Source organism: Volvox carteri (assembly GCF_000143455.1).
Source record: "Volvox carteri f. nagariensis unplaced genomic scaffold VOLCAscaffold_7, whole genome shotgun sequence".
Taxonomy (NCBI): domain Eukaryota; kingdom Viridiplantae; phylum Chlorophyta; class Chlorophyceae; order Chlamydomonadales; family Volvocaceae; genus Volvox; species Volvox carteri.
Genome location: NW_003307550.1, coordinates 2,222,404 through 2,246,750, shown reverse-complemented (window position 1 = coordinate 2,246,750; position 24,347 = coordinate 2,222,404). Strand labels below are relative to the sequence as shown.

Sequence of the window (24,347 nt, the reverse complement as noted above, 5' to 3'; positions counted from 1 at the left end):
TATACGGCGGTGGTAAAACATTGACGAGCAGCGGTGGTAAAACATTGACGAGCAGCAGACGGTGCTGGTGCAAATGACATTAATGAAGTACACGTATTAAAGACCTCATATTTATCAAGTTACTTTATCATCAAAATGTCCCTGGGTGACTGCTATCTGTGTTCGACTTGTTTTTCCTCGTTCATGTCATTAAGTATAACAAGTTGAATGACCCGACATATTCGTCGCATTGTTTATGATTTCATCAAGATTGTGCGCAGCAACGTCGTTCCGAATAGAGTGCCCCGTCCAGCTGCCGGATTCTACGCAGCATGGAAAGCGCTTCATATATGCCTAGCTCTGTTGCTTATACAATGGGGACACAATGGCTTCAGCGCCTGCAAAGGCAGCGCGATGGCCCATTTCGTATCCGGGGCAGGCTCTTCGAGGCTGGGACAACACTGGCACGGCCGGCTGCTTGTCAGCAGCTCTGGAGTGGCAAATGTGTCAGATGGCTCCCTCTTTGTGGCCGCCTTGCGGGATCCAGCTGTCAAACGAATCGTTCTCACATCTCCACTGGTCGATGTCCCGCCTGATACCTGGGAGGCGGTCGGCGGCAACCTGCCCATCCCCATTACCCGCAACTTGACGTTGGAAGGAGACGAGGCGGACTGGCCGCTCCTGCGCCTCCATTACGTGAGGGACGTGGTAAGCAGTGGCGGGCGAGCTGTGCATACTTACTTAGGTACACTATTGTGTTATTTCATACACAGACATACGATGGTGTGTTATTAGTGCAAGGGTGGTGCATGCATACTAGGTATCCCCGTGCTACCTACTTCCTCAAGGGTCACTAGTGGTTCGATGGTGGTAGGTAAATTGCCCCTAGTCGATGAACAGTGGTAATATGGGATGAAGTAGACCTGCGAGCTGAGACCAGGAATGGAGTCGAGCCGCCGTCGCTCAACTAGATTCCGTTGGATGTCGTTGGTGGGTGCGGAACCTGAACGATCCACTGAGAAGTTGACTAGGGTGACTGGATGAGGGTGCCCCGAAATACCGGGGAAGGCAGGGTTTCGCCGGGTAGCGGCCACGGGAGAGAATATGCCCCCCCAGTCCCACACACTATAAAGAGGACAATGTGCACCATACACACCATGTATCAAGTTGCCAGCAGGTATTTATGGCGCCCAAAAAGGATGTCAAGCCGGTGTCACCATCTATGGTTTGAACTTTCTGTGCAATATATGCACACGTATGCTGTTGCTAGCCTGAAGATGTCCCACATTGCTACCGCACTTACATGTACATCTCATCCGCCACTCTTGTGTTCCTTGTCATGTGTCATCAGGTTCGGCTCATGGACACGGTCATCTGGGTTATCCGCTTCCTATTCCTGGACGGCGCAAACGGAGATAACAACTATCGTGATCAGGGCAAGTTAGCTGGCGTTACTCGCTTGGTGGTGTACACATGCATGCATGCATGCAGCCTGTAAAGCCACAGTGGAATCGCAGCTATTACACTGCTGTTCATGTTGTTCGCTTCGGCTACCGTTCCTCCAGGACAGAGGTGCCGTACATGCCACACACTGGTAGTCAGTGCTGGCTGCTGCACCAGGCTTCACTCGCCTTTCCTCCAACTTGCTCCGCGTCTCATAACCGATGCACGAGGATGACTAACCTATCACATCAAGCATTTCGATAGCAGGTTGACAGGGGCTACCTGCTTGCGAGTCGATGAGGCTCACTACTGCCAGCGGGCGACGGCCCCATCAGTTTATAGCATGTACAGCCAGGCATGACAAACTGCTTGACCGATGTTGTGCAGGCTTTTCCTTCCTGGCTGCCACGTTGCCAAACCAAGCATCAGAAATGCAGTTCGGGCCAGCAGCCATGTCAATGAGTAAGTCCAACCAACCGTGCTTACCTTGATGCCCAACATCCAGTACAGCCACGCATGCATGCATCCACCTCCATGCGCTGATGATTTACACTTCTTTCATCACTGGTAATTGGGGAATGCATGCACGTGTTGACGTGGGCATGAGCTTACCATTTACACTGGTATGCCAGCACTCACTATGCATATGCATACTGGTAATGAGCAAGAGGCCAGAAAGTCTATTCCAGCAGCATGGTGCCTGGAGCATGCACTCATGCATCCATACACGCACGCGGACAATCCCGTTAGCTGTGTTCTGTCGCCATCAGCAGCATCAGCAGATATCATAAGTACAGTGGTCGCGGTAGTACGGTGTGGCCTTCTTCAGCAGGGCGCATGTAATGTAATGTAATGTAATGTTGTTACAGAGTGCGAGGCTTCGGGGCCAATAGGGGGTCCATATGCATGTGTGTGGTGACGGGTTTCACTCACTCCTGCTGCACCCGCGTGTGTCGCCAGGGTTCTGCTTCCCATCCAAATTGAAGCTGCAAACCGTAAAGACAGTCGAGAGGCCGGCGAAATACCCGAATGCCAAACAGCTGGTCCTGCGGGATATCCAGTATCCGGAGGTAGGTGGTAGGTTGACCACTACGCATGACTACCACATCGGCTGCATGCCCGCAACATCGCCTTGTGCTGCGATGAAGGCCTGCGTGGCAGCTTCCTTGACTACAGGTAACAAGTTGTTGTTACGGAGTAGGAGGCTTCTGGGCCCATGGAACACATTTGGAGTGTCATATCTAGGATTGAACTCCGTACAGCACCGTCCACCATTACCACACTGTACTGTACGCCATACGAACTGAGGCGGTTGCTTCTGCCTTCTAGAATCCTCATCATCATGTCACTCGAACATTCGTAGAGACAGAGGGTTCAGCGATCTCACCGCCAGTCCAGCGTGGTGCGAATCTCGGTCCATCAACTGTGACCTCAACTAGCCACATCTCCGCAGTCGTAGCCATAATCTCACGCTGCCGGCAATGTCGGGGGTCTCCCCTGGAGTCACATACCCTGGAGGAGTTTGCCTACGTATGCATTGATCATCTTGCTTGTTAAGCCTTGATCCCTGGCTGCAACAGGTTGGCTGCCGCAACGGGTCCTCCGTCCCGCCGCTACAGCGGTGTTGGCCAGATGGTGCCCTCGCAGTGGAGATGGTGGGCAACGGCAACCGCATTGACCCGTCCTCAGACAAGTCCGTCCCCACCAACACCATAATCCTTCTTCAAAATGTCACCTGCCTGTGTGAGCACCCCGTGAGCATCACATGCCTCAAAGAGCGCCAGGCCGAGCCCCTTGTCTGCTTCCAGGAAACCAAGCGCCAGTTTGAGAATGACACGACGTCTTTCTTAGACGATTACCGACCAGATCCGCAGCTTCGGGCCCTTGATGTTAAGGCCTCTTCACCGCAAGTGAAGCAGACGCAGCGACAGGACAGCGCACCGCCGGCGGCAAGCGGCGTGGATGGAAACCAGGCCCGCAGCCGTGCAGTGGTAGTAGGGGCTGCAGTAGCAGGTGTGGGTGGTTGATGCTGGACAGGGCGGGGTGGGCAAAAAAAGACAGCGGAGTGAAGGTACACGTGCATGTTCTGCACATGCCACATGCCAAAACGGCGGTTTGAAATGTTGTGCAGGGAGCATGTTTCTTGCTCCTATTTTTTAGGTTACATTTCTGATATACCTCCGGAAAAGCCATTTCTTGAGGACAAGGATTAAAGATCGAAAGGTTGCAGATCCGAATCCAAGACGGATCGCAAATTGTTTAGAGAGTGCAGCTTGTATAGCCCAGTAGCAGGGTTCGAGTCCGCCCCGGAACGGTTAATGTCCCTGTGCAACGATTGAATGTGCAGCCCGACAAGTGCGCTTCATGATCATGGCACCGCAGAGGGTGCCTGATGGCGGGTGGGCTGGTTGAGCCCCCACCGCATTCCGTCGGATACGTGCCTACCACCAGATGACATGCACACATACAGACATGAGCTCATGATCACGACCTGTTCATGCACGTAACAAACATGACGCGTATGCAGGCACCGTGGTTACCGTGTCCCTATTCGCGTTGATGGTGGTGGCTGCTGTGCGCGTGAAGCGGCAGAACATCTTCGGTCGCAGCTGCCTCGAGTCGGGAAGGTAAGGGAGATTGACTTGGTGTCACACACACACACACACACACACACAAACATACATACACACACGCACCCAGTCACTCTCATCACCCCCCAATTATTCTTCTCCACTACAGCGCCGCGTGTTTATACGGGTTCTTAATATCGCGCTTCTGTTCGACATCTCCTTGAAAGATTTAAGCAATGTTTACAGTTTTCCACTGAAAAAGGTTATAAGACGTCGTTCGATTACGGAGCTCACTTCGATAAAGTTGTTCGCGTGTGCCCCCAATCGCCGCTTCCCTTATCGCGTCTCAGATCAATAAAACACATGCACACGCACGCTTTTGTGAGAAGCTAGCAACACATAGCCCTATTTGCTTAGTAGCTACGAGTTTGTGATAGGGGATGACTTAAGGGGGAGCCCGCCCTAGATCATTAAATGGCGCCGTAGCAATCATCCCCTTTGTGTGGGGTGGTGTGTTTTGGGTCATGCCTTCCTAGCCGCTCACCCAGTCATAACAAACGCTGCTGGTCACCCACGTAAGCCGGCCGTCGTGCATCATGGCTGGTAGCTTGCAGGTTTCCTTCACGCGACGTCTGCTGCCGCTAGCTCTCAGCTTTTCCCCGTCCGGCCCCCATTGCTGCTGTATGTAACGTATGTGTGTATGTGCGTATCTGCCAACAGTTGCCCAGGCCCAGCCTCTCAGCTGAACATTACTGGTGCTGCATGTGAGAACGGGAGCGGTGGAAGCGGGGCCTCATCTGCGACCCCTCGTAACCAACTTCCGAAGTCAGGCGAGTCCGCCAGTCAGCTAGATGCGACCTGGCTGCTGTCTAGCTGCGCTGCGTGCTGCGGCGTCCTTGCCTGACAGAGTACAGTCTGCGGCGTCCCTGCCTGACAGAGTACATTGCTTAGGTCGTCAAATGATGGAGTACTTCAGTTCTCGGCAGTGATTACCCTACGATGTAACTACTCATAGATGCTGGCTGCTGCCCGTCCGGTCCATCCATCCGCCATCTATAGCCACACGGTTAATATTCCTAATCACTGCTGCACGCAACCGCTCACCCTGGCATGTCCTTCCCTGGTACGGCTGTTCCACTTATCCCCCTACCGCTGCATTACCAGAAGTTGCAGCGGAACCAGGGGAAGTGCAGCCTGGCGAGCAGCAGCAGGTGGTCGGCACCAAGCCGACCTTGGCGATGCCTCTGGACCAGGCTGCTGTGGTCATCACCCCAGACACGCGGCCACAACCCAACCTGGAGCTGCATGTGCGGTTAGTGGACCCCGCTGGTGAGGCTGAGGCTGGCGATGTAATCGGTAGTTATAACAATAACAGTTCCATTGGCGACGACAGCAGCAACAGTCCCACAGCAGGTGCCGTCACGGGTGTCGTAACCCTGCACTCGAAGGAGGCGGAGGTCAGCGGCAGTGGCAGCGGCAGTGCTGGTGGTGTTCCTCCCTGTAGTGGTAGCAGTGTGGTGGAGCTGACTTCGGTGGTACGCGGCAAGGGCACCTTTGGTCGAGTGGTGGAAGGTACTTACCGGGGGCAGCAAGTGGCTGTGAAGCTTCTGGCCAGTGACGGCCCGTGGGGGTGCCCCGTCGAGGCCTTGGCCTCCAGCTTTGCGCAGGAAGTGCAGGTAGGGTGCAAGGGGGTGGGCTGGGGGTAGGTGCGGCTGGGTTTGACTCCCCCCACGCCGCGCATAAAGCGCGCAGGCACGCGCTCGTCAACTACTGCTGTAACTGCATGTCACTCCCAGCAAGTCCGCTCTTGCAGGTAGAGCCAGGTGTGTCCTGCAGTGACGAAGTGGTGCATGCTAGTGGTGCGCTGCTACAGTTCCTGACGGTGACTTCGTAAATCGCCCTTGATCCGTACACTTAGGTGCTGAGCCGCTGTTATCACCCAAATATTGTGCGGCTGCTGGCGGCCTGTGTGGAGTCGCCGCGGCTGTGTTTGGTTCTGGAGCTTATGGAGACTTCTCTGGAGCACCTTATGTACGGAGACCCGACAGCCCCACCAATGCCACTGCCGAAGGCAAGCTAGTACGCCATGTATATGACGTGTACATATGTACGAGATAATGCACCAGAAATGGAGCTGATAGTCGACTTGGCGATATTGGGTGCTGCGTGCAGGGTGGTAGGTGGTGGTAGGTGAAGGGTCATAGCGTTCCTTCACGCGCTCACCCTCCTGCCTGCCTCCCTGTGCATCGTTCGGGTGTTCATACCATGCCATGCCGGCTGCCTCTGGGCGCTTTTGCGCTGCCTGAGGCCCACCCTTACTAAACATGGAAAGGATCATGAGAGATAATGGGAACAAGCGGAACATTGGCCAGGGGCCCTGGCCCAGGGCCTTGTCGTGCATCCGCCCCAACAAGCCTCAGCCTCAGCGACGACCTAACCATTATTCGGTATCTCCACCAAGGACACTGGAAGCTAAAACATTGCTTCTGCCACAACTAACCAACCAAGCAGCACCCTGCACACACGACCCGGGCGCCTAAGTGTGCCCGCATCCATCCGTGCCCCACCCGCTCCTGCTGCTGCTGCTGCTGTTGCTGTTGCTACTGCTGTTACCCCATCAGGTGCTTCATATCGCCATATCCATTGCCAACGCGCTGGCCTATCTGCACCCCACCATCAGTCACCGGGACCTCAAGGTACGGAGTCGTACAATTGCTTGTAACTTGTACTTGCAAGTACAATTGTCGGTGTCGTTCGTGTAGCGGCTAGCTATAGCCAGCTGTCTGCGAAGGACGGACATCTCGCGCATCTAGGTGTATGTGGCTTGGGAAATTAGGAGCTATTCAGCTCAGAGTTACTCGACCCGCTCGGGGGCCTTCACCTTCGCTGGACCCCTCCTTCCTTCCGCTACCTGATACCCCCTCCTCTCGCCCTTGCCCTCGTCCCACTGGCGCCTCTGATGTGCCGCTGGGGTATGGGCGGTGTCGAGTGCATCCTCTCTTGGGGCTGCACGTGGCTCATTTCTGCCCTCCCTTTTGCCCTCCCTTCCCTGTACCTTCTGCCTGGCCTTCTCGCACCTATCAGCCTGCCAACGTGCTGCTCAACAACCCCCACAGCGACCGGCCCACAGTCAAGCTTACGGTACGTGACTTGTTGCGAGTTGAGGAATTGAAGAAAAAGAAGCCACGTACAATGTGGCCACATTCCATTTGGCACCTGCAATCAATTCAGCGGAGGCAGGCCCACTGGGTCTTTATAGTTATGTGTGTAGAGGTATGTATGACCCCCAACTGGTCAGTTGCATGCCATATAAAGCTGCCGTACCGCAACTCTATCGATTCCTGCAGGACTTCGGGCTGTCTCGGCTTCGTGTGACGGTGGCTCCAACGGAGAATCCGAATGCGGGCACGGTGAGCGGGCGGGTGGCGGCAAAGTGAAAGAGGCGACAAGGACCGCAGGATTGAGGAAAGTTAGGCTGCCAGGACGGGGGCAGTGGAATCACACAATCCAAATACGACAAACCAGGGCCCTATGGTGGGACTAACTGTACTCGGCTCCACAGTAGCTCAGGAAACCTCGTAGTGAACCTCTATCTACTCGCCTGGGAAACTCTAGTAGCTAGTACACAGTACGGCTCTACAAATACGCGCGAAGCGCGACCACCAGCATCTCGAGAGGCCTTTTCAGTGGTGGCCAGCTATTACAGAAACCCTCTTCTACCGGTATGATCATGTACCGGTGTGTACGACACTTCAGATGGTCTGAAGTGTAACAACCAGCACCATAAATTTATGGCAGCATGCAGCATGGCATGGCCAGGTTTCGTAGGCTTCTTTAGGTTCTTTCGGTAGCCGCGGTGGTGGCGACGGCGACATCGTGCATAGTTTGTGCACGTAGGCGCTGGCCAGCCATTCCTTTCTACCAGGCTAAAACCGATTGATCTACTCATCCCCCTTATCAATAATCGCCGTACGTCCACGACACTCTACCTGGACCGGACTGCTCATCCCTTCAGCCCGCCTACATGGCACCGGTGAGTTCATTCACTGTGTTGGGGTTATCCATCATTGATGTCATCAGGGCTCTGTGGCTTAAGGGGCTGTGGCTGGGATTGGGCCGGGTGTTGTCATCAGCTGTCCATCAGCTGCCCATCAGCTGCTCTGCTAATGGCTTGCTGGTTACCCAGTTTACCAAGGTGATGATAGGAAAACTGGCTTGAGAGTGTCTTACACTGCAAGCCCGGTTTCCAGGCGCCTTCCGCGCCCGAGAACGTGCATATTTACGCTTATATATCTTTCGGTTTTCTCCGAAAATGCCTTCGGGAGGCTTCGGTGGGGCCCCCGAAGAAATGCTCTAAAAGGCCCAGAATCCGTTCGGAATGCTCCGGGGCGCACAAATTATATCCTTTCGGGCAAAACGGAAAAAAATCTCGCAAAAACGTTCAGGCTCGAATCGGGGTGAAGAACCCATTCACTGAAGACATGTTTTTCCATTCCGCCTACCTTCTGCACCTGCTTACCAGTTTACCCATGTCTGCCTATGTCTAAGTTTGTCTATCTGCCTGCTTCTTTCACATATACGGAACCCCTGGTGCCACCCAACACCCGCCCTTGCTGCTACACACATGCACGTACACAGGAGTGCTTCGACTTGCAAAATAGTCAGGTCACACATAAAGCGGTGAGGGAGGGACCCAGTGACCGCGTGAGGGAGAGAGGGGCAGGCGGATGAGGGGACCTACTTACTTACCGCGGGGCCGCTGGGGGGCCCGCTGGTGAAGCTACACCACCCTGTAACCACCCAACATCATACCGCGGGGCCGTTCTTGTGCTTCTTATCCTGCGCCCGGGTCCAGCAAGCAGGCAGGCTAGGCCGCACTGTGCCACAACCTACCTAGCCCCGAGGGGCCATCACTGACAATAAGGCAGGCAAGCAAGCAATGGCCGGCATCTCTGCATGTTGTATCAATTGTCAATGTATCCCACGTCTCTCGTCATGGCGCCGTAGGAATCTTGTTTATGTTTATGTGTGTTGTCGTGGTGGTACTGACGCCTCCAACAAATCGCCGCGCACCCTGCTGCGCCCTGCTGCACCAGGATATGTTCTCGCTGGGTGTGCTGCTGTGGGAGATGCTGGCCTGCAAGAGGCCCTGGCCTGGCCTGAACCCGCTGGCGGTCGGCGTGACGGTGGGTGCAGGCTGATGGTTCATTCAGTCTGATGGTGATGGTCTGATCACGAACAGTCTCATGGCTGCGGTGACATGCTGCGTGAACCGGCCGTTTAACTGCTGCTTTATTCCGCTAGCTCTCCAGCTGACCACCTGGCCTGCCAGAGGAGCCCTGCAAGTGTTTAAATACACGTATGGAGGTTCGAGGACCCCTCCATGCTAATAAGCAACAGTCCACGGACCAGTGTGCATCATGACACCCCCCGACCAGCAAAAAGACGGGCGGCAAGGTTGGAGATCCTCAAAAAAACCTTCTGTCCAGGGTTTCCATCCAGCCGGATGTATTCGGGAGGTGTCAGCCGCTACTCAGCGTGAATATGTGTCCGCATATACAGGTAGCGTTCAACGGCATGCGCCCTCCCCTGGATGAACTCCTGGCCTCCGAGCGCTGTTCACTCAAGCTGTGTCGTCTGCTGGTAGCGTGCTGGGAGACGGATCCGGACCGACGGCCGGCGGCTGCGGAGGCAACCAAGGAGCTGGCGTTGATCCTGGTCAGTAGTGAAAGGGGGCGGATGAGCGAGGCAAGCTCGACATGCATAGCTGGGGGCATAGCTGCAGGCAAAGGAGGGGCCGGTATTGTGTATGGTCATACAGTCGTTTCGCCAGCAGCCACGTTTCGTGCCTGTTTCGTGTGTAGCACCTGACACCGCCCACCGTAGGCTTAGGTAGCTGCGAGCGCCTGTAGAGGGAAACAACAAAATAGCAAAGGAGGTCACCGCGAGCAGGGGGGCGGGGTGTGTGTGCTGCACGAGCATGGGCAGGTAGGATGGAAGGCAAATCCTGGTCGGAAGTCGTTTTGGCTGTTTCGTGTTGTCAGCTGCGCATTCGTCTTATGCGAGCAACAGGCGCATAGTAGCTTTTCATGATGCCACGTGGATAATTTATATATTCAGGGCTGTCTGCAGCAAATGGTTTTGGCCTACCCAACTCTACCCACGAGGCCCCGCACCAGGCTTCTAGCTTGTCGACCATAGCGTGGTATGCGCGCTGTATTGTGCCGCCGCAGCACCCGGCTTGCTTGCCTTTCCATTCCACATACGTTCCCTAACACACATACGCGCGGTGGTGAACCCGCCTGCAGCAAGGTCAGCAAGGTCAGCAGCTCCAATTCAAACAGCAGCTGGTGCAGCCCGTACTGGATAGGACAGGACAGGAAGGCGGACGCGGCCGTTGTTTGCAGCTACCGACTGCTCCTCGGGCCGAGTTCACTGCCGCAGCCGCTGCTGATGCTCGGGATGGTGATGTTGCCCTTGCCTCGCTGGCACGCGGACCGCAGCAGTCCATTGTCTGGTTATAACTCCCGGATATCAGTGAGGAGGACCTTCGGGGTGATCCCTCATCTTCCAATTCATTATCATAAACAGGAGGAGGAGCAGCAGCAGCAGCAGCAGCAGCAGCAGCAGCAGCAACAGTGGCCTAAGCTAGCTATCTAGCTGCGGCAGACCAAGGGCGGCTGCAGGAGGATGGGATTCATTTCAATTGCGCGTGCAGCCACCAATTATGATGTGTGGGACAAGGGGCATATCTTTACCCGTGGCCGCTACCTGGCGAAACCCAGCCTTCCCCGGTATTTCTGGGCATCCTCATCTAGTCACCCTAGTCAACCTCTCAGTGGATCGCTAAGGTTCCGCACTCACTACCGGCATCCAACGGAATCTGCCGTATTAACGGCGGCTCAATTTCTGGTTAGCTAGCAAGTCAACTTTATCCCAGATTACCACCATCCGTCGACTAGGGCCACAATACCTTCCATCATCTAATGGCTTTTCGACCTTGTTAGGTCTCGATCCCGGGATCTCCCGGGGGCAATGATTCAGGTCCATGCCTTATATTTCTACCAAGTATGTGCGCAGGATCTTAACCGTTTTCTGTTGTTTATGTATCAGTTGGAAGCTTATTAGCTGGGTTCATATATCCTGGCTGGCTTGCTCGCAAGTACATGGTTGCATCTTTCTAGGCTTGGGCTCGTCCGAGCATCACGTACGTGTCTTATGGAATGCATTGCTCAAAAAGATGTGTGCAGGACTTAGCGCGTTGGCGGCCTGAGCGACCATGCTTAGTGAAGTACTGTGCACCTGAACGAAGTAAAACGTGTCACCGTATTATGAGGGCAGCATTTTAGCGTTCCATGTGGTTACCTTGAGTCATGCGCATGTGCACAACACATGGGCGTTTGTTTTGCGTACACAGGCTATTGTTGCTAGATGGCTCGACATACCCCCCATAGAAATTAAAGGACAAAAAGGTGAGGAGAAGCTATGCGCGAAATTGCTGGAGCCGAAAGCAGAGAGAATGCAATATTTTGTGCAAGAAGTTGTGATGTGTGTATGGATGCATGGAACGCTACGTTTATACGTATCGAATGGAGGCATATCCACTTTGGACGGTAAGGAAAACATAAGAATACCGTACGACTGTGTGTGCCGAAAAAGTAAACCTAAAGTATGTTTATGGCCAACTATTTTGCAGGTCAGCGGCCACCCTCCGTGACCGCGGCCTCTAGTTCGTTTTAATACCGCACTGCCAGGGAGGGCACCTGCGGTGTGTGTTTTGCCCTCAGGCCCCCTAGCGCTGGCAAGTGTAGCAGCTGACCGCTGAAAAGGTCTCTCGAGTTGCTGGTGGTCGCGCTCTGCGCGTATTTATAGCACCGTACTGTGTACCGGCTGCTACACAAGGGATTTCTGTGGGGGCAAAAGCCTGGAGCGGGTGCCGTACACGGAGGACGCTGGCATGAGTAAGTGTCGTGCTTGCCACTTTATTTACAAAACCTCCAAACGCATCATCATGACATTGCGTTTGCATCACCTTTTGTGGTTGGTCTCTCCTGGTTTGGAGCTAGTTTGGAGCTTACTAGCATACAAACAGGCCTTCCTTGCAATGTGCAATTAACCATGCAAATGATTTCCGGTTTCCAACCGGATCCTTACACAGGCACCTAATGTGGACGTGTGGCGTGAGCCTTAATGTCTTAGAGGCGTTTGTTAGCTGCTTGCGTGCTACTCAAGTATGGTGCGTGCGTGTATGCGTGCCAAGCGTCTGTAAAATATTGTATGTTCCATATACCCCTACACCCTGGGTTACACTTAAGGGGGGGTTACCCCGTTTTATGCCATAGGGTCAATAGGATTGCCAGTCTCACGGGAACAACTTTGGCTTGTCCAAGCCCCACAAACAGTGCAACAATGTGCCAGCCATGGAGCATGGGAGACGGTATATGGCTGCAACCATGAAAACCAAACCGGCACTGTTACCTGGCCCTTGCCTTACAGAAGGAGCCATTTGTCGAGTTGTTGTTGACTTTTGGGGCCGCCTTCGGGGTTTCGCAGCTCTGGGAATTCCACGGAAAGGTTGGGATTCTGTTGGGGCACATCACCCCTTTTTGCGAATTGTGTCGGGCAAATTTTATGCTCACGGGAGCGATCACCAATGGACGATTAGCTATCACCTATTTTTTGTATTCTCTAATTGGAGGACTTTTGAGACTCAGGCCTCATTCAAAAATGATGGTGAGTCCCGAGCCTTCCCTTTGGTCGCAGTTTTGGCTGTCTAATTGACTTGCTTTGTCTCATCTGTTGCAATCTAGTTTGTATATTAGTCTCTTGTGCAGTGCACGGCCAGCTGGCCCGCTGGCTCTACTCTTCGCGAGTCTGGAGGCCACTGTAACAACCACACACACACACCACAACCACACTGTACTACGCCATACGAGCTGTAAGTCCAAGGCAATTGATCCTGCCTTCTAGGATCCCTCCTTAGCCGTTCACCCGAACATCCGCAGGAACAGAGGGTTCAGCAATCGCTACCAATCCAGCGTTCGAATCTCGGTCTATCAACTGTTGCCTTTAAGCAGCCAGCTACTACAGTCTCGCGCCGCATGTAAATTTGTCGTTACGTGCAAAAATCTTACAAGGCCCATAGGTAATGCAGTTTATGAATAAGAGCCACGCTATAACGCATAATCAATTTGCTTCGGTGTATAGTGAGCGAGTAGCGTGCATCGCCATACCGGTACATCATTATCCGGGTTTCGATCAGTTCGACGGGCGCCACATGGCTGCGGCCCGCGGGGAGGGTAATCCTGCTCGGCCTACTTCGGTGCCGCCCAGTTTGATGCTGCGCTTAGAAGCTTCGCAGTTTGCTAGATTGCTGCCATCGCAGGTTCCTTGCAAGGAACCCAATTGGGTGATGGTTGGGTTGTCGTTGGGATGGAAGTGGACGTGCAACCAAGCCTAAATAAACATATTCGGCTTTCTGCATAATAATCAAATTCAAATTCTCAATCCATTGACTCTTTCCAGGTCTAACCCGGTTGCGGACGGAGTTGATAGCAACTTCGCGCAACGCAAAGCATCCTGCAGGATGAACCTTCTAGGAACAGCAGATAATGGGCGGGCGTCGAACCCCAACTTATTTAGCTAAAGCCGCGCAGACCATTCATGGTCTAGCGCGAAAAGGGCCAAAGGTGCTGACGTGACCTATGAGGTGGACGTTAGCGCACGCTAAACCATGTACACAATGCCTCCAGATGATCGATGCCTTTATACTCCCAACTGGTCTATTATGCGGCACTGTATCGTCGCGGCCGTAATCTTGAGCATCACGGTTGCGGTCCTCCACTCCGGTGTCATTAGCCATGGCCACGAGGACTACGCTTTCTCTGATGAAACATTCTTGCATGGTAGGCAGAGGTAGGCTTAGGTGAAGCGAACCCTTCGGGCCGGGCAACTGTCTGGTAAAGGCTAAGATGGGCTGCTGCCGTCTTGTTGCACCCCTACCTGCGCCTCTACCTGATACCCAATTTAGGCATCCCTGAACATCTCAACAATAACAACAACTCCTCCATTACAGTAGTCCGTTCGCATACAGTTGACCCTAAGTGACCGAAACCACTTCTGCAGCTCCAACTGCTGCCGTCGTTGCTAGCTTTGATTGCTCCTGCAGCGTATCTCGTCTCACACGTGGCCCGCTGCTCACAGTCATTTTGTTTTCCACTGCCCTCCCTTCCCACTGTCCCACCGCCTGTCACGACCGCCACAGGCCTTCCGATACCTAGCTTTCCCGTAGCGCTGCCCCTCGCTGAGCGCATCAACCTCCTGTTCCCTTCAAGCGCCCTTAGCAGCAGTACCAGCAGCAGCAGCAGATCTGACTCCAGGCCCCAGTCCGGTTCCCATTCCCCCCCTATTGATATCATTATCGCCACCACCAACACAACCAACACAACCACAAGCAGCCACGCTGCCCCTCCGCCACCCTCGCGCCTGGTAGTGCTGCCCGACATCCACGGAGATGGTCCTCAGGCTCTGAGGGCCCTACATCTAGCTGGCCTGATTTCCCGTACGACAGCCGCAACCGTCAATAACAGCTTTTCAGCAACCAATTCTTCCTCGTCGCGGTCCTGGTCTTCCTCGGAGACGGAGGCGGAGAAGTCCTCCTCCTGGCAGGGGCATTATTGGCAGGGGCAATGGCAGGAGCGGGACGGGTGGCAGTGGTCGGGTGGCGACACGGTGCTGGTGCAGCTTGGGGATATGGTGGACCGGGGGCCCGACAGCTTGGCGTTGCTGACGTGGCTGGAGAGCCTGAGGGTGAGTGCTTGCGATACAACTTTGGGGGGGGGGGGAGGGGAACGTGGCGGACATCACAGGGCACGGATAAACACATACCTGTCTGTATGCATGTATGTCCCTTGCCTGTCTCTTGTATGTATGTATGTATGTCTCTTGTCTGCCTGCCGATCTTGCAGCGCACCGCGGCAGTCCCCCTCCGCTCTTCCGCCGCCGGGGTTTGCAGCCCCTCCCCGTTCCCCCGGGGCCCCCACTCCCCCCGCCCGCCCCCTGCTGTCCGTCCCGCCCTGTATCGCACCCGCTGTTGTTGCTGCCTCAGGGTCAGGCGCGAGCAACGGGTGGTGATGTGGTGGCGCTCCTGGGCAACCACGAGCTCATGAACATACATCACGACTTCAGGTGTGTGTGTGTGTGTATGTGTACGTGTACGGCGCAATGCGGGACGACTGAATGAGCGTATGAGGTATCCTGGTATGGGGTCTGAGAGCGGAGAGCATCAGAGTGCCGTTGGATCGTCGAGATGTAAAAACTTTCCTTGGTTTGAGACGGTGACTGCGATGGGGGACGCAGCGCTGAGGTGCAGTTTGGTCGCGGAGGTCGTTGTGTGTATGTGTGTGTGTAGAAGGATAACTGTCGCGGTCGCTGTCGCTGTCGCTGTCGCTGTTGCAGCTGCGGCATATGTGCAGCTTTAGTTTAAAATACGCACATAGATGCATGCATACATACATACATACATACATACACACGTACTCAACAAGTAATGAGCATCACGACGTCATTCGAGCCACCTGCCACCTGGGGATAACTGACTAACTGCTAACTGCTAACGATTATCCAAGAGGAGCAAAACAAACTGGGAGCACAACCCGCCGTTTCAGCGCCGCAGGTACGTGGCTCCCGCGGAAATTGTGGCGCTGGCGGAGGCCGCGGAGGCTGGAAAACTGCCGTCGCCATGGACGGCGAGTCGTACGACAATGGCATCTACACGGTACGGCGCAGCCCTCAACGGAGGCGGCGGCGGCAGAGGAGATCCGGGGCTGGCCTCGTATGTGCATGGCAGCTCGCGTGTCGTACAGCGCATGGATGACGTCGCTGCCGACGAGCGAGCGATACCCGAATTGAAGCCTGGGAAGGGGGGAACCCTGGAGGGGCCGGAGGCGGCGGCGGCGGCGGCGGCGGCGGCGGCGGCGGCGGACGAGAGCGTGGGCGAAAAGGCGGAAGAGTCGCCTCAAGATGCTGCGCTGCCAGCGCTACGGCGACGTGCTGCGGACCGAGAGCTTTTACACGACAACCACCTAACCGTTTCCAACTGTCGCGCCGCCGCCGCCGCCACCACTGGCAATCGCTTGGTACCCTGTGAGTTAGAAGGAGTGGAAGTTGCCGTCAACAGTGAAGACACGCCAGCAATGGGGTCGTTGCACAACCGGAGACTTGTACAACAGCACCACCACCGCGACCCCATCCAGCAGCAGCACCAGCAGCTCCTGGCGGGGCTTGACGTTTGGAGGGAAGCGTTGGCGGCCGACGCGCCGTTGGGTTCGTTGGTACGACAACGACCATTGGCTGCGCTCATCGACGCCGGCGGTTGCCGTGTACTTGCCGTACATGCGGGTGCCTTTCCGTGGATGCTGCACGCCGTCGAGCTGCTGTTGCTGGGCGACGGGGGTTCCGGCGGTGGCGGCGGCGGCGGCGGCGGCGGCAGCGGTACGGCAGGGGGTCAGGGGGCCTCCTGGGTCTTGGAGCCTGAGCAGTACGTCGCCGCATGGAATGCCGCGACAGCCGGGGCGCTGAGGTTCTGCGAGGGCCGCAGCTGCCGGCGGCGCCGTAGCGGCGGCGGCGTAGGCGGCAGCGGCTCCAGTGGTGACGGCAACGGCGATGTGTACGAGCGCTCTCGTCTGGCATTGGCAGGTTGGAACGCCGTCATGTCAGGAGTCGTAGTGGGGCGCCGTACACCGCCTCCGCACCCGCTGAGGCTTGGGCTGGGGACAGCAGGTTGTTCCGGTCAGGGTCTGCTTGTCTGTGTATGTATGTATGTATGTATGTCGTGAGACAATGATGATGACGATGATCCCGGTACGGCCACGTTTCTGTCCCCCCCCGCTACCGGTGTGTGTGTGTGTAGACCTACTTCTGGGGGGTGAAGGAGCCGTTTGGAGTCGTCATCTCGCACACGGCCCTCGGCATCAGGTTAGCGGTGGTGGTGGTGGTGGTGGTGGTGGTAGTGGTGGCAGAAGGGTGAGCGGGTTTGTGGGGACCGACCTGCGACGAGGCTGTTGGGTAGCAGTGTAGCGGTAGTAGAACCAGCAGCAGGAGCAGCAGTAGTAGCAACAGCGCTAGGAGCAGCAGCAGTAGCATCACCAGCAGCAGTAGAACCAGTAGTAGCAGGTGGTGTACATCTCCCCCTGCCGCCGCCACCGTCATTGCTGCGGCCCTCGCTCCTCTCTTCTCCCCGGGCCCCCCGCCCTCAACTGCCTTCAACCCCCGGCACCGCAGGTGTGCCTGGAGGTGGCTGCGGTGGTTAGTCGGTTGCGAGTTGAGCGGTTGCTGGTTGGGCACACGATTCAGAGAGGTGGTCGAGTCAGCAGCAGGTGGGTGCTTTCTTCAGGAGCTGGGGTGAGGTGAGGTGTGAGGTGAGGGCGGTGGAAAGGAGGAGAGCAGCACCCTGGAGCTTGAGTTTTGGACTTGGGTTTGACCGTGGGGTCGGGGTTGGTAAGTTGGAAGCAATGGTTTGGGGGGCCCGCACTCCTCTCAGTCTCATTGTCAGCCCGACCAATCTTAATGCCCTCACCCTACGTCAATGGTCTCCAACGGTCACCAACGGTCACCAAGCCTCGGTAACTCCCCGACCCCCAACTACCCCCATTGACGCCCCTCAGCCCCTAACCCCACCCCACCCCACCCCTTGCCCACCTCATGTTGTGTTGACCAGATGTGGGGGGCAATTACTGCTGGCGGATGTGGGGATCAGCCGGGCTATTGCCGGGGAGATGGCTGTATTACAGTGCTCGTCCGGGAAGTTGGATGTGGTGTACGGCAACGGTCGCGTGGAGCGCCTCTTTGCTGAGGCGGTGGCGGGATAGGCGGATGGAGGAGGAGGCGGAGGAGGAGGGATAGGGGAATTTTGAGGAAGGAAGTTTGCAAACCCGCGCAAGAATTGTTGAGCAAGCGCAAACAAAAACGTCAGGGGGGATTTGGAAAGGATGTGGTGCTCGTCCAACGAGAGCATGTATGTATGATGTGTTGGTGTATGATGTAGCTTCACCAGCGGCCCCCTTTCCCAAGGCAGTTCCCTGCTCTCCCCTGCGAGAGGGGCACCCTAATCCATTCACCCCATCCGATTTTCAGAATGTTTTCGTTGGGTTCAGCAACTCACCAACAGCATCCAACCAAATCTAGCGGATCAACGGCGCCTCAACTTAGTTCCTGGTCAGCTCGCAAGAGAGCATGTATGTATGTATGTATTATGTATGACGTTGATTACACGGTGGGCTGGAAACGCCAGTTTTTAGGGCCGAAACACAGCGGGGGGGGGCAGACGCACACGGCTGGTTAGTCTCGTGCATTCCGGCCCCGGGTCAAATGGAGTGAGGAACGACGGCCGGCACTAAGCAGCACTCAACACCGGGAGATGGCTCTGCAACTGAACGGGCTCCATGCCCGCTGGTCACCAAAGAAGAACCACAACTGCGCCATGTCCGCGAGGTGACCCCCGGGTCTTGTGCCCAGCTGTCAAGCATGCATACGTAGGACGCATTATTGATGTGAAAGCTGAAGCTGTCTAGAGCTGACGGGCGTGATGCCATTGGCAGGATTCGGTGAACGGGTAAATCCGACATACCGTTTTCGGTTGGTAAGGCCACAACCTGGATCAAATGGTGTGGGGGGTGGTCTTTCTGTACGGGAATTAATTGGAATTCTGTCAGAACCTACAGTTTGCAACTCCGTATCATCGTCTGTTAGGCCATCAAGAGCAGGTGCCAAATTGAAGGGTAGCCTTGCGAACATAACGAATTTGGCAATAAAAGAAACAATAACGTAACTGCAATATTCATAAAGTCGCTGTCTTTTGGTTCATTTGGCTTATCAGGTTGAGCTTGCACATACAGAACCTGGAAATGAGGCTGTGCGGCCTTCCTGGCGTGCAAGGAAAAGGATTCGCTGCGCGGTTGTCCAATCAACATGGTATGATAATTGACTTGGAGGTCTTTGTTGGATCATTCCCATTAAATGATGTTCTTGCTCGGCGGCAGGCTCCAGATGGACCTGCTTGCGCACGTCCAACCGGCGGATTGTGCGGATGGTGTCCGAGAAACAGGCGGAGGAGGTGTGCTCAATTGGGTCGCTTGATGCAATGGCACGGCTCCTCGCAGAGCCGCGTTTTGCATGGTCCCTGAGTTGCCCACATTCTCGTACGCGCGCAACAAGTCGCTGGGGTTACTCTCTAACCTGCTACGTATACACTTGCCGTTTTTATTGAGTATTCCTTCTGGCCGTAAACCACTAGGTTTGACTCGGGGTTGCATGGACTAGCGGTAACCCGCCAGCCTCCCCAGTCCCCACACAGCAGCTAGCACGGGATATCACAAAGATCAGGCAGCATGTCATCAACCATTTCGTCTCCAACCTTAAGAAGCTACCTCTGCTCTTTATGCCAGTGATAACAAACCGCATCCGTACTGCCGCGACCTCCGCAACCTGGCCCTGCAGGCCGCTGTAGAGAGCATCGAGTCCGGCCTCGCCCAAATTACCAAACAGATTCTCGCAACAGATCCGGAGGCCCGAGAGAGCCTGAGGCGGTACGAGGAGGCCGTGGTGAGTGTCTAAGTGCTAACGGGGGGCGGCGCAGTAGTAATGGGCAGTACGAGGTGCCAGCGGGTGACTGAGTGGTAATGGTAGTGGTTGGAATATGCTCTTCACGGTGGCTGAATGGGTGGTACTTTTGCTGCTACTGCTGCTGCTGCTGCTGTTACCCCCCTAGCTATCTCACTGTCCTGTTTCCTTCCTACCTACTCGCCGAAATCGCATTTATCCCCCCGGCGCACCTTCCTGCTCCGGAACCACCCCCCGGCCCCCTTCCCTCCCTTCCTCCCTCCCCGTCCAGATTCGTCTAGAGAAGGCCAAGGCCGCCAGCGAGGAGCTGGACCGCATGTTTGCGGAGGCCAGCCGGGGCGCTGCAGCCACTGACCGGCAGACGGAGGAGGAGCAGGTAGGGCAGGGGGGCCATGGGGGGCCAAGGGGGCAGGGGAGGGGTGAGGGAAAAGGGTAGACACGCGAGGGAGTGGGGGCCACACCGGGTGGGGTTCGGGGAGGGCCCTCAAAGGGCGGGAGGGACCCGATGAAGAACCCTCGCAACGGAACGTAACTTACAGCAGCAACAGCAGTAGCAGCAGTAGTGGCAACAGCAGTAGCAGCGGTAGTAGCAGCAGCACCAGAAGCAGCAGCAGGAGCAACAGCAGCAGAAGCAACAGCAGCAGGAGCAACAGCGGCGTCCACCGGACGCTCATTCGCCACCCCAATGCACTGCGGCGGTTTGCTCTGTCATCACTGTCGTCGCTGGGAGGGCGTTTGGTAAATATTGTACCCCGTAGGGTGTCTCTGCTGACATCCGCCGATCGGTCCTTTTCCGAAGTCGTGTGATACAATAATTGAACGATGCTGTTATACTCCCGCCCCCTCGCCCCCGCGCGCCCCGCTGCCTTTGTTTCCGTTTTGCGTCTTCTCCGTGTCCTTGTTCTGCTGGGTGGTGGTGGTGGTGGTGGTGTGTAGCGTCAGCGGGCAAACGAGCGGATGGCGGATGCGGAGGTGGAGGCGGCGGAGAGGTTGTTCAGGGCCGCGGAGCTAGAGTACGCGGCGGCTCGCAAGGCACAGCAAGAGTGGTCGGCGGCGGCGACAGAGGTAAAAGACTCCAGCTGCCACCCCCTCTCTCCTCCCTTTCCCTTCCTCTCTCACTCCTTCCCTCCCAAACACACAGGTGCACAGAAACCCTTACTCCTCACGACGATATATATATACACACATACACACACACACACGCAGACACACACACGCGCACTCGGCCCCATATCCCTCCTCTGTTTCATGTAAGCCCGCTACCACACCGGCCACCACACCGGCTCCGAAAGTGAAAGCGGCTCACCGGGGCCGGCTACTGCCGTCGCCGCCGCAACATCATTACCAGTATTATCCTTTCTCCGCCGCCGCCGCCGCCGCTGCCTCCACGTTACATCATTCCGCCAGCGTAAGGCCCCTTCCCGCAGCGACCCCCCCCCCTTGACTCACACCTCCCTTGTTTTCTCTTCCTCAGGGCCCGGAGCGCGTGGAGTCCATTAAGGCGGCGATTGTGGCTGCGGCGGCGGGGCTGGCGGCGGAGCTGCCCCTGGTGGCGCTCAGCGGCGGCGGCGGCGCCGACGGTGCCACAACCGCCGGTGGGCCGCTGTCCTCCGCGTTGAGCCTGCTATCGGCTGCGGCGGCTTGCTTCCTGTTCGGGGTCACCTACCGGTGAGAGCTGTGAAGAGAGAGGGGAGAAATGGTTGAAGAAATAGTTGAGAAGAGGAGAGGATGAAGAGGTGGCACATCTGCATGTATGTATGTATGTATGTATGAGGATGGGAAAGTGGCATGAGCGCGGTGGGATATGGATGCGCCTCTCGCGCAAAGCCCTATGCATGTCTTTGTGTTTCAGGACTACTTTGCAGAGTCCGTAGCAAAATCCAGGGTGAGATACTAAGGTATTCGTACCTGTACGGGAACCTGAGGAGGTCAAACCCCCGCAGCAATGCCCTCACTGGCACTTATCGTCACACACACGTCCTCTTAAGCCCGCTCTCAACCTGGTCGAAGTCCTCTTTCAGGGCCTGCCTTGGCCCTGACCTTATGAGCTATGGGCCTTGTTTGACGTGGTACGGCACGGTACGGCAGGTACGCGGTCCGCAGCGACTCATCCAACCGGCAGCTGCGGCTGGGTGTCGTGGCGGCGTTTGGACTGGTGCGCGCGTCGGCGCGCGGCGGATGTCCTGCAGACGACTGCTGCCGCTGCGGCAGCGGGTGCCGGCGGCCGCAGCGGGGGAAGGCGACGCCGTCGGGGGCCCCCTGTCCCTCTCCGTGATAGGTCCCGCGGCTTTGTACGCGCTGGAGAGCTTGCTGCTGTTTGGCTTTGCGTCCGCGGCTGTTGAGGTGGGTGCGGGAGAGGCAGTTATTGGGGGGGGGGGTTGTGAGCGCCCGTCTGCCGGGGCCCGGGGGGAGAACTGCGTGGGGAGGTGGTAGCTGTGGGCGAGGGGCTTGGTGCTTTTGGGGGCCGGGGCAAGAAAGCGCTCGGAAAGCGCGAATTAGAGAGAAACAAAAGAGAGTGAGAAAGAGGGATTTGACTGCTACTGCTGCTGGCTGCTGTTGCATACTCCTGACGTCTGCAGGCGGCATTCGGCGCCGGGCTCCTGAAGCGCTTCGCTGAGGAGGGGAGGCCGTCTTCGTCGTCCACCGCGTCCTCCCCCCCTCCGTAGACGGCATGCCGGCGCCCGCCTCCTCCTCCTCGACCTCCCCGTGATCCATATCCCTAGTTCTCCTCCTGGTATTCTGTAGTTAGCTGCCCTGCCTTGCCCTGCGCGTGTATGGAGGCTAGGGAAGGTGGAGGGCGAGGAGGAGAGAGGAAGAGGAGGTGAGTAAGAGGAGGAAAAGCGGGCGAAGGAGGAGGAGGGTAAGGAGGAGAATCGTTTTCTGCAGCGTATGGACGTGGTCTGCTGTCTGGCTATTAGTAGTGAATAAAAGCAGGGGAAAGGAGGGAAGGGGGGAAGAAGGGAAGAAAGGAGAGGAGGAGAGAAAGAAGACCAAGCAGGTTGTTATTGTAGCAGTGCCAGTAGTAGTAGATGGAGAAGGTGGGGGAGGAGGAGGAGGAAGAAAAGAAGGGGAGGGGGGAGAGAAGCTCTGCGGGGGTCGGGGAAATCACCAAACCCTCCCGGATAGGATAGGGGGGAAGCGGAAGAGAAGTTGGGAGAAATTTGTGATACAGTTGTGGGTCGTATTTGTGGAAAGATCTTTTAATTCTCGGATGGGACATATCGCGGTTCCTAGCCGTCGGATGGGACATATCGCACCGACATCGCACATATGGGGCTCTGCAGAGGATCTGGGAGTCGGGTCGGATCGTATCGGAGCATTATGCCGTGGATGGTTTCATACTTGTCTGTCTACCTGTCTGTCTGTATGTCTGTATGTGTGTACGATTACTTGCATGCCCTTCCTGGCACTGGTCAAGGGGGCCTGGGGCTGGCGAGGGGTATTTTTACTGTCGTAACGGAAAGCAACATACTCCCAAGTCCGGGAGGAGAGAGGGGAAGCGCGAAGAGGAGGAGGAGGAGGGGGGGCCGCCCTTGCTCCCCTTTCCACTTCCCTAACCTGAAGACCGTCTGTTTCCACGTTCACTGGGGCACCGGGCGGGATGGGAAAACCCTAAAACCCACCTCAACTGACTGACCGCGAAGCCATGTGAAGGACGTCTGTTGTGTTCGTTGAGTTCCTGAGGCCCCGTCCGCCTCATGATCCAGGGATGGGGAAGGGACTCGCTAAGTAGAGGGTTTAGGCGGTAGCACGTCAGGCACCCGTGCATGGAAGGACACATGCATATGCGCATTTGGGCTTCGGCGTATGAGGTACCGCTTTGTGCACCGCGCGGTTTGTTGATTTGGGTTTGGGGGAAGGCTGAGTAGCGGGGTTGTTGATTGGAGGGAAGGATTGGGATATAGGCTTGGGGGGTCGGGTGGGGGCCCTGCAGCCCTCTGCGGCTAGGTCGTAGTTGTCTCTGCTCTCTGCTTCTAATCTTTTAAGTTGTCCTCAAAGGTGGTGCCCCTTGGAGGGAGACGCAAAGGAAGGGATGTGCGGTGCAAAACACCCCTTTCCCCGGGACTGGTGTTTTCCTAAAAAATTTAGAAAAATCTTTAGAAAAATCTTACAAATGTCGGCAAAATTATTAGGTTCCTAAGCTTCCGATTATGCATCATCACAAGGGACTTCGGTAGTTGTTTATTGGCATGTCGGCACTGGTTTCCTTGGCTTGGGGCTCCGGCAGTCGGTATTGCTACTATGGTGTTTGCTGCCTGCCGCATATGATTCTCCCCCAGGGCTGAGGGTTGAAGGCGCAGAAGACGCCGTTCTTTTGCCGGTTAGATGCTTGCATGTTTAACAAAGTCCAAGTGTTATGCCTTTTCATTGTCAAGTGGCCGTGCTAATGCCAATTCAAGCATTGACGTTGTTTGGTGTGTCGACGTATCTTCTGGCAACTGAGCACCAACCCTGAGCCGCCATCTCACCAGACACGGCTTTAGACTCAACTCCGGGAGCACATTCTTCTTTCCTTTTTTTAAGAAGGTACGATGCCAACTAAAACATCACGAACATTGAAACAGCACTGGCCATGAATCGGTGGTGAGAGCCAGGCGAGCAGATGGGTGCAAAACGCGACCGTAACGAGCGCAAAGCTCATCGATTGGCTGCGGAGTACGGCAACAACCCGGTTCGACAAAACTGGACATGATATGTAAAGACAACAAGGGTTCTTGGAACGTTGAAAGCCGTAAG

The 24,347-nt window shown here is 56.0% G+C and overlaps 1 protein-coding gene across 1 annotated transcript; it reads left to right on the top strand.

Moving 5' to 3' along the window:
• Positions 1–207: 207 nt before the first annotated feature.
• On the top strand, positions 208–23,965 carry VOLCADRAFT_103602 (uncharacterized protein; the record flags this gene model as incomplete). Its single annotated transcript, XM_002947774.1, has 29 exons — positions 208–687; positions 1,331–1,419; positions 1,545–1,576; positions 2,383–2,492; positions 3,042–3,435; positions 3,950–4,049; positions 4,713–4,834; positions 5,157–5,668; positions 5,911–6,063; positions 6,614–6,688; positions 7,077–7,133; positions 7,340–7,402; positions 8,008–8,025; positions 8,631–8,672; positions 9,089–9,178; positions 9,555–9,710; positions 11,410–11,464; positions 14,257–14,801; positions 15,100–15,179; positions 15,667–16,781; positions 16,903–17,015; positions 17,274–17,368; positions 17,710–17,848; positions 19,488–19,592; positions 19,882–19,986; positions 20,547–20,675; positions 21,085–21,278; positions 21,800–21,953; positions 22,190–23,965. 29 exons carry the CDS (start codon positions 208–210, stop codon positions 22,274–22,276), a joined length of 5,409 nt encoding a protein of 1,802 aa, XP_002947820.1. The 3' UTR covers positions 22,277–23,965.
• Positions 23,966–24,347: the final 382 nt, after the last annotated feature.